This window comes from Silene latifolia, chromosome Y (assembly GCF_048544455.1).
Source record: "Silene latifolia isolate original U9 population chromosome Y, ASM4854445v1, whole genome shotgun sequence".
In the NCBI taxonomy this organism is placed as follows: domain Eukaryota; kingdom Viridiplantae; phylum Streptophyta; class Magnoliopsida; order Caryophyllales; family Caryophyllaceae; genus Silene; species Silene latifolia.
Window position 1 is genome coordinate 233,624,733 of NC_133538.1, and position 17,308 is coordinate 233,642,040.

Consider the following 17,308-nt stretch of genomic DNA (forward strand, 5'->3'; position numbering starts at 1 on the left):
CAAATATGGATTAAAGTTATACAAATATGGACTAACTTTAGTCCATTTTTGTATAACTTTGGTTCATTTTTGTATAACTTTGGTTCATTTTTGTATAACATTAGTCCAATTTTTGTATAACTTTAGTCCAATTTTTTGTATAACTTTAGTCAATTTTTTGTATAACTCTGGTCTATTTTTGTATAACTTTGGTACATTTTTGTATAACTTTGGTTCATTTTTGTATAACTTTAGTCCAATTTTTTGTATAACTTTAGTCCATTTTTGTATAACTTTGGTTCATTTTTGTATAACTTTAGTCCATTGTTGTATGACTTTAGTCCAATTTTTGTATAACTTTAGTCTTTTTTTGTATAACTTTGGTCTATTTTTGTATAACTTCAGTCCTTTTTTGTATAACTTTAGTCCATTTTTGTATAACTTTAGTCCTTATTTGAATAACTTTTGTCCTTATTTGTATAACTTCAATCATTTTTTGTATAATTGTAGTCCAAATTTGTATAACTTTAGTCCAAAATTGTATAACTTTAGTCCTTATTTATATAACTTTAGTCCTTATTTGTATAACTTCAGTCCAAATTTGTGTAATTTTAGTCCAAAATTGTATAACTTTATTCCATAAGAGTATAACTTCAGTCGTTTTTTGTATAACTTTAGTCCAAATTTGTATAACCCAACCAAACAAAAAACCAACAAAAAATTAATAACCAACAAAAATTTAAAAACCAAATAACAATAACAAAAAAAACCAAATAACAATAACAATAATAACAATAACAAAACAAAAAACCAAATAACAATAAAAAAACAACACCCACAGAAAAATAACATAAAACCAAACGAAAATTAAAAAAAAAAATGAAAAATGAAAAAAAAGCGAAAAAAAGGAGAAAGGAAGAGCAGGAGGGAGAAAGGAAAAAACCAAATAAAAAAACCAAAGTAAATCTAACAAACAAAAAAAAGACCCCTCAATGCAAACAACAACCCGACAACAAAAAGACGGCAGCAGGCAATGGTCGTCCATGGCATGAGAACGAACAAAAAAGAGAAGAAAAAGAAAAGAAGAAAGGAGATCAAAGAAAATAAGAAAAAGAAAGGTGGTAGGCCAGAGTGTGGTGTGACAGCGTCGAGGTGGTCGGAGGTCGCCGGAGTAAAGGGTCAGTGGTGGCAGATCTGAAGAGGTGGTGGCGGGACTCGTGATGCGTGCGTGTGGTAGGGAGGGAGATGCGTGTGGTGGTGTGTTGTTGTTGTTGTTGTTGCGGTGGTGGAGGGAGGACGGAGCTGCAAGAAAGGTAGTAGGCCGGTTCTGGGGTGATGGTTGTCGCGGTTTGTTGTTGGCGTGGTGGATGGTGGCGGGTCAGCGTGGGGGTGGTTGTGGGTTGTGTGACGGTTGTTGAGGTGAGACGGTGATGGTGATGGGCGGTGAGGTAGAGGAGGACGGTTTGAGGTGGTGAGATGCGAGGGTGGTGTTTGTTGTGGGTCCGGTGGAGGGAGGGAGGGAGGGAGGGAGGTGTTTGTTGTGGGTGGCGGTATTTTTGTTGTTTGAATATGTTTGGTTTTTTTTGTTTTTTTTAGTTTGTTTTTATTTGGGTTTTTTTGTTTTGAGAGGAAAATGAGAGAGAAAGAAGGATGAGAGAAATGTGAGAGAATGAATAATGAGGGAGTGAGTTGGGAGAATTAGAATGAGGAAGGAGTTATAAAAATTAGGATGGAGTTGTACAAGATTAGTGAGGGAGATTAGTGAGGGAGATTTGTGGCCCTCCATCAAGATGAAATCTCATCCCTCCATCCCTTCCATCCTAAGGTCCTTATAAGGATTTAGGACTTATTAGATGTAGTGGTCAGGATCCGGTGAGAACCACTAAAATAATGAGAACCATTAGAACCCTTACTAAATCATCATTAAATCTAGTTTCGAAAGTTTTGATGGATTATTTACCCTTTGTTTAGTTTACTCAACCACATTTTTAGTATATCTAAACAAAATTTATTGATTTTATTAACAAATTATAAACTTAATGTACAAAAATACAATTAGGTATAATAAAATGACTATAGATTCATGAAAACGAATACTAGGTGCATGAAAATTGTTATATGCATGAAAATGATTACTACGTGTATGAAAATATCAGGCTTTAGGTGCACGAAAAAGAGGTCTAGGTGCATGAAAATTGTTAGATACATGAAAAATGAGTAGTAGGTGCATGAAAATTAATAAAATGATTCTCGTCTCGATTTTCGTCAATAATTTATACTTTTTGGACCAAGAAATATGTTATCTAGGCATAAAATTCTATGCCGAATCCAAATATGTCATTATTTTTTAGAAAAAAAATCCGTAAGGTGGAGTTTTCACGGTTCTCACTATGTAGGTGGTTCTCACTAGATCTCGAATCTATATATATATATATACAGTGGAGATCCGGTGAGTCCAGGGTTTTAAATGAGTCCGTCCTACTAACTAAGACCGTCAGATCTACAAAGATGAACGATCACGATTCACCAAAATTAAGCCTTTAATATATTACGTAACTTGATGCTACTACATTAATCATCTCACAACAAGTCACTGATTTCACAAACTAACAAGGTTATATGAAATTCGAACCTATACTTCCGCGCAAAGTTATGCATACCACTCGCACATTTGAGCTAATAATCTTCAAAATATGCTAAACAAAGATGAAAAGTTGCAATAGTAATAAGATCATAAGGTATAAATCATAATAGTTTGGCTTATTAGGTGCGTTAAACGCATCCATATTATGCAATCTATATGCTCACACTACCTTAAATTTCATCAAAAATTCACACAGTTATCGTAACACAACGAAAGCATTATTGTAACATAGTTGAGTAAACTGATATCCATTGTTATAACAGAATAACATCGTCATTGTAACACACTTGGACAATCATAGCAACATAATCAACCATTATTGTAACAATAGTTGAACCATAAAAATATTAGCATTTACTTTACACGTAAAAATCATTACTATAACACAACAAAAGCATTATTGTAACATAGTTAAACTATTATCGTAACCGGTTAAAATATGGTTCAACACAAAAACTTCGCCTAATTCCAGTAAAACACCGCTCATCCTTTCACTGCGTTTAAAATCATTAACTTGATAAGACCAAAACTTGAACACCTCAATATATATCCACAATAAAGAATCAGATCATACACTGAATCAATGAGCATTCCAGCGAGATGCAAAACATAAAAAGTCAAATTAAATTAAATTAACATTCTCAATGATACTAAAAGAAGATATTGATAGTAGCTATTTTGAAGTTTTTATTGGACTAATTATAATCAGTGTAAACCGCAATCTGGAAGCATAGATCAAGGTCTATCACATTATTCAAATTAGCAGCTATTAATATCCTCAACAACAATAAAACAAATTGAAAATTGTTCAGTTCGTTTCAAATACTCTATATGAAAGCAAATCAATTGAGATCACACATTAAGAAATTAAAAGATAAATATAGTTTTGTCACTTTAGCAACAATCAACAAAATGATATCAATCAATATATGACAAAATTACATGCAGCATGTTCAAAAACAACTATAAGCTAATTAAATGAAATAAGACAGATTAGAATAAGATTACACAAAACTAATCAACCTAAACCTAAAATTCCAGAAATTAAGCAAATTGACTCAATTGATTTAAAAGTAATACAAAATTACACAAACTATAGAAATAAAGGAAAATTATACGGTAAATTCCAGTACAATAGCAAAAGATTACCTTATTCAATTAATGTCGAACGACTTTTACCAGATTGTCGTTCGCTTCCTTCCAATTTCGCACTATATTACGAACGATTGTTATGATGAAGAGCGATATAGAGATCTCTTAGAGTAAGTCAGGATCTGAAAACATCAACTAAACTAACACTTCAACAGAAGAAATAATAAAATTGCTCTTTCAATAATGACGATAAAAGATAGTACGCTTACGTAAATCTAGATAAAAAATTGAATATTTGAGATAATTACACGACAATTAACACGGAGAAATGCACCGTAGAAAGTGACGAAGGATGTTTCCAGCAGGAGAGAGAAGGAGATGCAGAGAGAGAAAGGGAGGGAGAGGAAAAAATGAAAAGAGGGAAGACAAAATGACGAGGAGCATAGAAATTTATATCATGTTGTCAAGTTACAATTTTACCCTTAAAGCTGACGATTGATCTGAGTCGTTGATCTATTATAATCTGACGGTCCAAATTGGTAGGACAGACTCACCCTAAAAAGATAGACTCTCAAGATCCTAACTCTCTCTCTCTCTCTATATATATATATATATATATATATATATATATATATATATATATATATATAGGAATGGGATCATGTGAGGATCACTATCTTTTTGAGGATTGAGGATTTCGTTCTGATATCACAAAGTTGTTGTCTGATATCACAAGTTATTCAATACAATATCACACACAAAAAAACACCTGTGCAAAAAAAAAAAAATTTCAAAAAAAAAAAATTTTTTTGGCAAAGGTCAAATTTTTCGTGATATTGTATTGAAAAACATGTGATATTGTATTCACTAATCCTCAATCCTCAAATATTTAAGAGTTCTCACCGGATCCCGACTACATATAGAGTCGGGATCCGCTGAGAACCCCTAAATATTTGAGGATTGAGTAACGGATACAATATCGCGCATTAAACTAAACAATATCACGTAAAAAAAAGGTAACAAAACGACACGCACGCCTTTTGAAATTCATAACACAAGCAGCAAATGTTTTTTCAACTTCTCACTTTCTCTCTCTAAAAACTCAAAAAACCACTAAAATTCCCGATTATTAACGCGAATCAACAACAATTTACGGGAAAATACTAATCATTGTTCAATTCAATTGCATTTTCACCAAAATCGTACAATTTAATCTTAATTCTCTCGAGGACTTCAATTTTAGTGAAATCTTGTTAAAATCGAGTATTTGTTAGTTTAAGTATCAAAATTATTGATAAACTTCGTTAATTTCCAATAATTTTCATATAATTGTACAACTTCGTAGTTGTTAATTGAATGTTTTTCTCATTACTGTTGAAATTGCATATTTTCCTCTTTAAATCTGCTAAATTAGCGTTGAATATTGTGCGATCGCGAAAAATTAGGGTTCGAAATTGTTCAAATGCAAAATAAGTATTTCGATCTTGTTTTTATCAATTAAGAATAGGTTTTAACATATTCAATGAAGAAATTTATGTTTAAACACTGTTCCATTGTTTATTTGTGATATTCAAAGTTCGACATTGTTTAATTGTGAAAAATTAGGGTTAAAATCGGTTAAAAAACTGTTTAACATAATAAACCGTTTAATTATTCGTTTGAACACTGTTCGATTGTGAAATTGAAAGTTCAAAATTGTGAATTTGTCAAAAAAACGGTTGCAAATTGTTTGAATCGCGAAAATTAGGGTTAAACGTTTGGTTAAATGTGAACGAGTACAATTTCATAACACTGAATTGAATTTGTTTGACAATGAGGTCCATGAATTGAGAGTTTACATTGATTACAATGAATAACGTTGATATATGTGTTGGCAATGAGGAAGACAAACTTGTAATCTCATTACTTGTATGGTCCGATATTGAATCAATATTAGTGGTACTGAATCTTCATGAATTTTGTGTAGTTCTATTATTGATAGTGTTTACAAAAATACAAAACTGTATACTCCTTTTAAAATACTTATTACCAGTGACATACAATAGTGATGTTGTTTTGAATAAGGTGTGAAATTATGTCTAATGAAGTGTGATATTGATTCAAATAGAATGGACTTGACGACTTCAAAACAAATTAAAAAACATACACAAGAAAGAGGAGATCAAAAAATGATGAGGTTGAACAACCAAGCAAGAGGTCAAAAAATGGTAATGAAAATAAAAGTAAAGTGACGAAATGGTGTTACGGGATGAAATTGAAGAGCATCCCGCCGTCAACAAAAAAAAAAGGGCCAACCATCAAAAAAGAAATCAAAGACCGATAGAAACAAAGATGCCGAATTGGTGGTACAGATGCGAGGTAGAGCACCTGAGATCAAAAGAAGAAGGTGCAACCGTTTCAAACTAAATGTAGGCCATTGAAATTGGTTGAGTTGATTGCCAACTTAAATGAAGAACAAAGGAAGGTCATTTTGATGTTGGCTTTGGTGGATTGTTAGAGTTGAAACTAACAAAAATTCCACATGGAATTAAAAATGTCTTGAAGGCATTTGATCACACAAGCAACATGTTCAAAACAAAGAAATTTGATTTCCTGTTGACGAAAGACGATGTGCATGACATATTTCAACTTCCTCGACAAGGTCGGAAAGTGGACGTCGCTCACATGGGAAACACCACCGCTGTGACAGACACAAAGCCGAAAAATGCATGGAGGGCAAAGTTTGGATTGAGAGTACTTCACTCAATTATGGTCAAAGATGTGCATGAAAGACTGATGGAATGTAATGATGCTTTGGGGATGAATTTAAAAGAATGTTTGTAATTTACAGCATGTCTATTTTCCTAGCACCGTCTTCAAATAAATCTCTGGATTTGAAACTGGTAAAGGCTGTTGAGCATGTGACAAGGATAAGCCAATTTGATTGGTGTGAATACGTATTTGAGGAAATGGTTAGAAGTGTTAGGGTGTTCAAAGAAGGGGGAAAGTCAACTGTTAGTGGATGCGTAATAGTTATTATGCTAGCATATATGCATAGGTTTGATTTCAAGGGTGATGTTTTGGAACACACTTTACCACTCATCCAACACTGGGATGATAAAAAATTGTCAAAGAGAGTGGATGATGAGAAAAAAACAGGATCTTTAGGGAATGCTCCAATATCAAAGATTCAAGACCCCATCCGTCAAACAAGAAGTCCCTAAAAAGACACCATATTCTTCAGCAGCTCCAGAGATATTACTTGACTCGGACGTCTGATCATGAAGCTGAAGTGGAAACAAAAGAGGGGTATATGATGGTGAAGTTGCCTAGTGGTGTTGAAACTGATGAACAAATCAGAGCAAGGGTAATGGATGTAAGCACTAATGACTGATAATTATTTTAGCTATGATATTAAAATATTATTGTGATATTGTTTTTGAACTAGTGTGATATTGTTTTGAGTCTCATTGTGATATTATTATGATATTGATATTGAATAAAAGCATTTGCTCTGATAATTATTTTAGATATGATATTGTTTGATATATTGTATGATATTGTGATATTCTTAATTGATAATTGTGATATTGTTTAGAAAAGCAAATGATATTGAATAACAGATTGTTGTGATATTGATTTATAAATTGTTATGATATTGTTTTTGCACTAGTGTGATATTATTTGTAATAGGTCATGATATTGTTATGAAAGTTGATATTAAATAACCTTATTATTGTGTCATTTCTTTTTATTATCAAAGAGTGTATTTTAGTGTTTAATATATTTATTTTGTAATTTGGCAGCGTGCTCATGAAATTTATCTACGTATGAAGAGGGACAATGAATTGTTCATAGGTAGGTATGTACGTAACATGAGAAAACTGATCACTATGAAAGCAAAGAGTTCAATGGGTGAAGCAAGTACATCTACACAATCTGGTGCGAAGGTAGATGGTGCGGAAGATGTTGATCCTAAAGAACATGTTCTTCGAAGAAGAAATTGGGAATCCTGAAAAGAGTACAACAGAGACTCAAACGCTGCCTTTCATGAAAGATGTTGGGTATCATAACTTGGTGGACATGTTGATAGCGAGGTCATATGAAATGAAGAAAGCAGAAGAAGGGATGCCAGCATTTGATGTTTGGACTGAAATGTTGAAAGTGCAAGACAAGGAATTGAACACAAAATACGGTGGATGTACGTATAAAGATCTGACGTAATGTGATGATGACTTGGAATGTGATGACAAACAACAGGATGATGATATTAATGATGTTACTAACTTGGATAGTGGTGATGATGAAGACGAAGATGATGGATTGGATAATGACATGAATTCAAAATTGAATGATGTTATATCCAGTATTGGTGTAGGAGTAGGAAGTCCCGTTGAAGAGTTGAATCGTGATACACTAAATGAAGAAGACGGTGAAAAACAGTGTGGAAAAATAAATGAGGAGACAGATGTGTTGACACAGCTTGATGAAGGTGTAATCAATGTTGGTTTAGGAGGGACCAAGACTGTTGAGAAGGTTCAGGAAATGAATGAGGAGGCCGTAAAAAGGGATGGGAAGACAACAAATGTTGAGGACGTAACAAATGTTAAGGAGGGATTTGGAAAAGATGTTGAGGACCCGAATAATAAGAACGTGGAGTCCGGAAAAGAGGTCGGGGAGAAAAAATGATGATAAAAGTGTGGGGTCTCATAAGAAGGAGGTTCTTCCAAATGTTCATTGGAAACAGAGAACGTGGAGCATCAATGACTATTTGTTGCACGCAGACAAAGATGAACAAAATACAGAATCGGCAGATATGGTACCTCATAATTTGGGGTGTACTATGGACTGTGGTTTACCAGACAGGGATGCTGCACTTGTCTCAGATTTCATGTTCAGACAGGACCAATTATTTGAGACTGTCTTGAAGCGTCGGAAGGAAGTAATGGATTATTGCTTCCTTACAGATCATGCGATTAAGAAGACGTAAGTTTATTTTTTGAATATAAGAAATTAATTAATCTATTACATAAAAATAATTTTAAAACTAATATGCTAATTTTTTTGGAAAATGGTACAGGAGATTGTCCGTGACTTTGGTATTTACCATAACATACCAAAGAGCGATATTGAGTCTTTGTTGCACGACACTAAAATAGAAGCAGTGGTTATTGAGGCATGGGCAATATTGCTCAATGAGTTTGAAATGGCGCCAAAAGACAAAAATGACCCACAAGGATTTTCTATGGCCTTGCCCACTCGGTATGGGAAACATAAACCTCATGTGTTCCTTGTGTTTTAAATTACGTGGAAAAATCACAACACGACTAATCAATTCTGTTATAAACAAACAGGGTGGTATGGAGAAAATCTTATTGGTAGATGAAGAAAATGTTGATGAACCGACAAGACTGAAGGAAGACGTATGGAGGACATGGGATACGTGGTCAAATCAATATAAACACCACCGAATTTAAATTCGGATATGGTAAGAATTTAAAAGTACTTTTAGTTCGATCTTTTAAGTTAATTATCTAATACTTGTTAAGTTAATTATCCGATATTGTCGAAGTAAGTATTGAAATTGTTTCTTAAATCGGTAGCTATTTTAGTTGTGATATTGTATTATATATTCTCAGTAATATTGTTACACAAAGACTTGTGATATTGTATGCTATGGTCTCAGAATGACAGTGTTATTTTCTATAAAATATTTCTATAGGTGTTCATACCTTTGCTATATCAAGACCACTACATTTGCGTCTGTATTGACAGCAAAAGGGAAAAAAATGTTCTACTTGGACAACCGAGATTATGATCATTTTGAGGACGAGGAGCATGTACACCTTGCTCATTTAACTTTAAGTACTATATTTAAAAATAAGAACTAAGGATATAATGCTTTTGTTAGCTAAAGAATGAAATTTGATAGGTATTTTTATAAACATAAACAGGGAGTCATTTTACGGGCACTACCTCAACAGTAAAGGTTATGCAAGTGGGGCGAAAGTACAGGACTATGTGCTGACAAATGTCGCCTTTGATTGGCAAACAAAAGAGTTGAACCTGGATTGTGGATTATTCATGATGTTCCACATGATGTTTTTTGTGGGTGAAGATTTTAAATGTGAACTGAACGATGAAAAGAAGAGGTAGTTGTACAGGGGTGAGATTGCAGCAACGCTTGTGTTGAGCGATTTAAATAAATGTAGGAGTCAGGTCCTGAGGAAGGTTACAAACCTTAATGCAATCAAAGGGACACTGTTGCCTAAATTAGTAGCAAAGAGGAAAGCGAAGAAGCAAAAGAAAGAGAGGGAAAGGTGGGAAAAAGAATGTTCAAACTCCTGTACAAAAAAAAAACAGGTTATTTTCTTCAACACTGACTTATTTTAATTATATATAAGCATTATATATTCAAATAACAAAAATAAATATTTTTGTAGGTGTGGTAGAAGATGGTTCGCCAAAGGTGGTGGGAAGCAGAGAGGAGGGGGAAATCGAGATGGCCTTGGGAGCACATACAACCGTGGTGTGGCGATTCTAACGTGGAAGTCGTCTCAAGGTTTATGAAGGCTAACAAATCACTGTGTGCAAAGATGTTGACCATGAGGAAACAAGTGCTTGACTACTGCCTATTGGACGACCACAGTTTCCCATTAGAGTATGTTTCTGTGATACTGTTTCTTGAAGAGTGTGATATTGTTTTCAGAGTAGTGTGATATTGTTTGCACTATTTAAATTTGATGGTACTTTTATTTTATCATAACTGCTATTTTTGTGATACTGTTTCTTAAGGGATGTGATATTGTTTTTAGAGAAGTGTGATATTGTGTGCACTATTTTAATTTGGTTTGTGTTAATGTTTGGAGCAAAGGAGGTGGTTGCCAAATTCAGTAATGATCAATATCTTGTCAGAAACGATATATTGTCGTTGCTTCCAAATGAGCATGTCAGTAGCAATGTGATTGAATGTTGGTCCCTCATTCTGAACCATATTGAGCACACAGAAAAATGTGAAACAAGTGTGATGTTTTTTGGGATTCGACACATGGTAAGCTGTCCATTTAGTTTGTTTAAATATAATCACTCTTTAAAACAAAAATAGGACTTGTAACATATATATTCAAAACAGGAAATTAAAACCGAAGGAGCTGGAGACAGGGAATTGATTAAAGAAAAGATGTTTGAAGAATGGGACGAATTCATTAGAAGAAACACAGTTCCTCGTAACTGCAAGAAGATCTGGTTTTTATTCCAATGGTATGGAAAGAGCATTATTTCTGTGTTTGTATAAATTTCAAAACCGAGACAGTGGAAGTGCTGGACAACACAGAGTACCCCGACTGGGAGCAAACACAAATACACAAAGTTGCAGATTTGGTGGTATGATTAATTGATAGTTCTTTAAAGTATTGTTGTATAGTAACATTGAAATAATGGATTTTCTGTGTTTGTGAAATTATTACTAATGGTGAACCGTAATATTGTAGGCGGAGCACATGAGTGACTACTTAGCAAAGAAGAAAGTGGAAAGAGCAGATGATATAATAACGTTTGATGTTGTCAACATCAACTTCCCTTGGCAAAAGACAGAGATGAACAATACTGAGTCTGGGAACTTCTTAATGATGCACATGATTCGATATGAGGGTGTAATGTTTGAAGCCGACCTAAACCAAAAAGTGTATAGGCGATACTACTGGCTAGAAATGGCAGCAGCATTGCTTTTAGCTGACATAAATGAGAATAGAACACCTTTGATCGAAAAAGTAAAAGAATTTTCAGATGGGAAGGATGAAATATGGAAGACATTGAAGCAACAGAGGAAGAACAACGAAAAGGCGAAAGGGAAGCGAAAGAGGAAGTACCAATGGCGTAAGTTCAAACAAAAGAGAATGCTGATGTTGTTGTGGAGGAGGCAAATAAAGAAGATGTTCCTAAAACAAAGAAAGGAGGATTGTACTAAGAAACCGATTATTAACACAGAATTGCCAATTCTTCGGCAATCTCCTAGGAAAAGGTAAAAACAATTTACAGTTGTATATACAAAAAGATAGGTAGTAATTATGACAAAGGTGTCCAGAAATAATAAATGACTGTTGGTATGGATATGCTTTACAGAGGAGCTGATTCCGGAAAAGATGCTGAAGATCGTAGGAACGAGCCCGCAGTAACATACAAACGTGGTAGGATTAAGACCGTTGCAAATCCGAAGAACCGCGGGAGAGGAAGAGGAAGGAATTAGGACTACTATATTTGTTAGAACGAAGTTGTAATTAAAGTAAAGGCTATGTAATGGTAGTACAAAACTGATGCTAATTAAACTAAAAACGAATTTAATGGTAACTTTTTATAATGGTAAAGTATTGATGCTTATTTTGGATGTCATCTAACTGATGCTAAAGTGTGATATTATTTCACGTTTGGTGTGATATTGTGTAATAGCTTTGATATTGCTTCTCAATATCACACAGGCTAAAAAACAATACCACACTGTTTACTTTTAAATATCACTATGGATATGGATTGTTAAATCTCACGTTGATATTGTTTTTAGAATGTTGTGATATTGTTGTGTACACAAAGTTGATATTGCTTCTCATTATCGCACAGTATGTTAAACAATATCACTTGAATGTATAAACAATATCACAATATGAATATGTTAGTTTAAGTCTTACGTTGATATTGTTTTCACTATGTTGTGATATTGTTGTGTACACAAGTTGATATTGTGTTAGAAAACTGCCATATTATGAACTGCCATATTTTGACAACACACAAAACACAAGATGTGAAAATCTTAAAGCAAAAGGCATATATAGTACTCCTGATGTAGTGATACTGTTTAGAGTAAGATGTGAAATATATAAATGTAAGGTGTGATATTGTTTCTCAAAGATCACAAAATACAAAAACAAGACAACCGAGACAAATAAAATAATCAAATACTATCCGAGTACGAGTACTTTCTATTAAAAATAAAGTATAATCTATACTTTAATGAATGTTGTAGGCTATATTAATATACTAGTCATATAGAATGTCGTCTATTTGCAGCTATAATTAATGAGCGCCATCAACAAAAACTCCTTCGACCGATCAACCATCATCAGCATCATCCTCATCTGAACTACCCTGAAAACACAAAAAGGTGAAACAGTGATATTATTTTATATAAGGAGTGATATTATTTCAAATGAAGTGTGATATTGTTTCTATCTCGAACAATTACAAACAATATCACATTCTCATTACCCTCAAGCGGTGATACTGTGTACTACAAAAGTGTGATATTATTTCTAACAAGATGTGGTATTGTTTCTTAAATTACCAGGAAAATATAAAAGAAAGTTAAGACAGATGTGTTGACACATTCTCATTATCCTCAAATAATATCACATTCTGGTATCGTCAAATAGTGATACTGTTTAGCATAAGATGTGATATTATTTTAAATAACATATGGTATTGTTTCGACTCGTGACCATACAAAGATAGATAAAAAGTTTCATACATAGACTGTCATGGTGAACATACCTTATTGTCGGCATCGGGTAAAAAAGCATTAGGACAAAGATTCGTTTATCATGGTGAGCCATTTGTTTGCAATTACGACAAAGCCTTTTAGGCTTCTCCGCTTTAGCTATGCATTGTTGCTTTTTGGAGATCATTCTCTTCCCGCTACCCTTGTTCTTTGCCCGACGAGGTGGTAAAATCCTCACCTCGCCTTGAGGAACCGCACCCGAGAAGCATCTCCAACTCCCGCTCTTTGGTCATTGACTCGATTGCGGATTGAGTTTCACCCCGAATTGTTTAAGGGTGTCAACAAGATCGTGATCTCCTTCGTAGGCACATTCTTGAGCACACCGATGGTCGCGTAGAAATCGACCATAACTTGCACATTTCCATCTTTCGTAAATCGCTGGCATCAAAATCCTCGATTAACTCACCATGTGGACCATAAAGAGGGATCTTATGTGCATTCTTGGTCCACCGCATAAGAATGTATTTATCGGGCAAAGTGTGGACTTGTTTTCTAGAGTAAACCCAGATAATGTGTCTAGAAATAATACCCTTCCCGTTGAACAACTTGCAAGAACATTCAGCGTCATTCGTTAGAGAATTGTAGACGACTTGGTAGGTCTTCTGTGTTTTGGCATCAGCAATACCAATTAATTCTACACCGTTTGCAGGTGGTGTGAAGCCACCAACACTAAGGGAACAAATAGAAGCAGAAGCTTCTACTTGAAAATCTGAGAAAGCAGGATTTGTATAAACCTTGGAAGCATGAGCTTCCAACTTAAGAGAAGTCGCTAATTGTGGAAGAGTACAATCATCGTCTCTATCAAGTTGTTTTTGAGTATGGCGTTGTACATCAATGGCACTTTGAAACCGCATCAAGAATTCAACAAGTGTACCATGTGCATTTTCAAAACGCTTGAAAAAATTATTCTGACTCTCAGAACGTTGAGTTGTTCGTAATAGACAACCCATAGGAACATCACGAAAATAAGTCGGATCCATTTCCTCCTTTTTCTAAACATGGTTGACAACCAGGAATTACCCTCAAGATTATGCTCATTGACCAACTGACACCACTTTTCTTCAAATTCAAGAGGTTCTAACTCAAAGATCCCAAACAATAGCATTCAAACGGCCGACAAAATCGGTCTCTCTCGAAATTGCAGGCCCAACCTTATCAGTAACCTTTTGCATGATATGCCACATGCAATATCTGCGCTTAGCATGTTTGAAGACAAAGACGCAAAACCCAGCTTTATTCCAAAGACACCGATCGATTTATTATACAAAGGTGGCTCTCATTGTCCCATAGCATCAAGGAACTTTTGAAAGACCCATGTGAAAGAATCTTCATCCTCATGAAATAGCAACGCAGAAGCAAAAGTAACCGACCTTTTGTGGTGGTCTACGCCAAGAAAAGGAGTGAAAAGCATACAATACTTATTCGTGACTTGTAAGTTGGATCATAAGTGATATAATCACCAAACAAAGCATAGTTTCTACGAGACTCTGCATCACACCAAAACGCACGAACCAAGCATTTACCAGAATCCACCTCATAAGCAAAGTAAAAACCTTCAGTGGTATCACGTTTATCCTCAAAATAGTTAACAAACAGTTGAGCATCCCGGTCTCCTATGAAACATTTGATATCCCTTCCAAAATTCTTAAAATCAACAAGTTGAGCTCCAACATTCTCATAGTCATCTACATATTCCTTGACATTTCTAAATGCCCTTGTTGGCCCTTGATTAACCCTTGAATGATCAATAATTGTCTTTTTATGGTAAAGATGGAGGTGCCTGTGTTTTTTTTGAAACTGCTGATTTCTAAGTGAACAAAGACGGTGATTATTCCACTCACGAAACTGAAAAACAACATAACCATCCCCATTATAGCAAAACTCAATCATAGCAGTACAACCAATCCTAGTTAATTTAGTGTTCCTGATATCAAAAGGCCTGGGAGTTGCCTGCTCCTTTCCACTATCTAAAACAGTAGCCTTCCTCTTACGATCTCTAAAACCTTCACGGTTGCAAACTACAAATTTATACTTCACATCACCAGAAATAGACCTTTTTGAGAAGACTTCCTAGGTTCAAAACCACATGCTTCTGCATACACATCATAAAAACTAATAGCTTCTTCCAACGTCCCAAACAACTGGCCAATATAAGGTTTAAATTCAGGTGCAACATTCCTTGTCCACAATTCACTACCACCAGGTGTGGAGTCCAAAAGTAGTTGATGCACACGAGAAGGAACAGAATGTTGTTCAACATGTGGAGTAGAACTAGATGCATCAGGTGGTTCAATCAGAAGAGTAGAAGTAAGTGAAGACTCAACAATATCATTACTATCTTTAGAGGTAATGGCAGAGACATGAAGATCATTACAGGAAGAAGAGGTTACATTACTTGTAGGATCTGGCAAGAAAAGTGAAAGGTAAGATAACAAGAAAAAGTGTAAAAGATATGGACGAAAACAAAATCACACAAGTGGCTGAACAATATCACATATCTAGGAAAACAATATCACGTTGTCTGGGAAAATATCACATATGAAGATGGAAAACGATATCACAAAGAATGTTGCAGAACAATATCACACAGTGCCTGGACAATATCACATATTCAGGAAAACAATATCACGTACTCTGGAACAAATATCACACATGAAGTTGAAAAACAATATCACAAACGTGAATATACAATGGTACATATCAACATAAACAATATTACCAGGTGTAGAAAACAATATCACATATTGAGAAAAATAAGAACGTCAATGAACAAAAAATATGTACCAAAAGTATGACGAACATGTGAGTGAAAGCTGAAAGTACAAAATAAAGAGAGAATACGCAGAGATTTCAGAATACGCTGAAAGTACAAAATTAAGAAGAATAACATACCAGACATCACAATGAAGATTGAAGACGCAGAGATTTGAGCACGAAAACCTGGAAATCAAACAAAAACGAGCCGAATTTTAAAGAAGCACAAAATTAAATTGAAAATAACAAATAAATAAGAACAAACAGACTAACATAAGAACGAAGGCGAAACATAAGAACGAAAAACGGCAATGACGTACCTGAGCAAAGGAAATAATTGAAATAATATGATAATTGTGAAGAATGAGCAGCAAAACCTGGAAATAAAACAAAAAACGTACCGAATTTGGGGAAACACAAAATTAAATTGAAAATAACAAACAAAAGCAAGATGAAATTCAAATTATAAAAAGGAAAGAAGAACAAACAGAGTAATGGTAGGACGAATTCGAAATTTAGGGACGAAATACGCCAATTACGTACCTGAACAAACGAACTAATTGGAATAATATGATAATTGTGAATAATGACGACGAAAAACGGAGATGACGCCTAAATTCTAGGGTTTTCGAGCTCAACAATGGAGGAAGAAGCTACAAGAGAGAGAAAATTGAAGGGGGAAGCAAACTACGAGTAGAGAGAGAATTTGAAAGGAGGAAATAACGGTATTCATGTAAAACATAGTTTATATAGGTAGCTGTTAAATTACAAATTTGCCCTTCCTTGTTTCAACCCTAAATACCTATCATAGTATTAATCCTCAATCCTCAAATATATAACTAATACTCACATGATCTCATTCCTATATATATATATATATATGAGTAAAGTTCAAATGAGTCCCTTATATCTTTTGAGTCCATAAGTCCCTCTCACAACCATTGGATCATGTATGGTGGAAGGTTGAGATTGAAAGTAAGAAACACACTTAACACTAATTAATTTACTTCTCTCTCTAGTTTTAGTAATATATTCACTAATTCATTATCATACACAATTAACACCACCTTTTGTCTTATACTTCAAAGTTTGTGAAAATTTTGTTAACATTTTTCCTGTTTCGGTTTTTTGATTTTTTTTTCGAGATAAGTTTTCGACATTTTAGGATTACGAGTGTAATTCTAACAGTAAAAAGTGTAATTTTAAGGAATATTTTCGAGAATTTTGCGTTTTACAAGTTTAACTTCAATCTTTTCCAAGTGATTTTAACGAATAATATTTTGAATTTTTGTAATTTTATCACAAGTTATTGT

At 34.2% G+C, this 17,308-nt stretch overlaps 1 protein-coding gene across 1 annotated transcript; it reads right to left on the reverse strand.

Annotated features, from left to right (window-relative positions):
• Positions 1-12,796: 12,796 nt before the first annotated feature.
• Positions 12,797-16,804, reverse strand: LOC141630252 (protein FAR1-RELATED SEQUENCE 5-like). Its single transcript, XM_074443099.1, has 7 exons — positions 16,798-16,804; positions 16,316-16,372; positions 16,134-16,181; positions 15,295-15,645; positions 14,655-15,244; positions 13,565-14,233; positions 12,797-12,832 (listed from the first exon to the last, which is right to left on the reverse strand). Exons 1-7 carry the CDS (start codon positions 16,802-16,804, stop codon positions 12,797-12,799), a joined length of 1,758 nt encoding a protein of 585 aa, XP_074299200.1.
• Positions 16,805-17,308: the final 504 nt, after the last annotated feature.

Coding starts and splice junctions, on each gene's coding strand:
- LOC141630252 (XM_074443099.1), bottom strand. Junction 15,245..15,294: donor TAGGAAGTCTTCTCAAAAAG/GTCTATTTCTGG, acceptor GCAACCGTGAAG/GTTTTAGAGATCGTAAGAGG. Junction 12,833..13,564: donor CGATTTCTACGCGACCATCG/GTGTGCTCAAGA, acceptor TTGTGTTTTCAG/GGTAGTTCAGATGAGGATGA.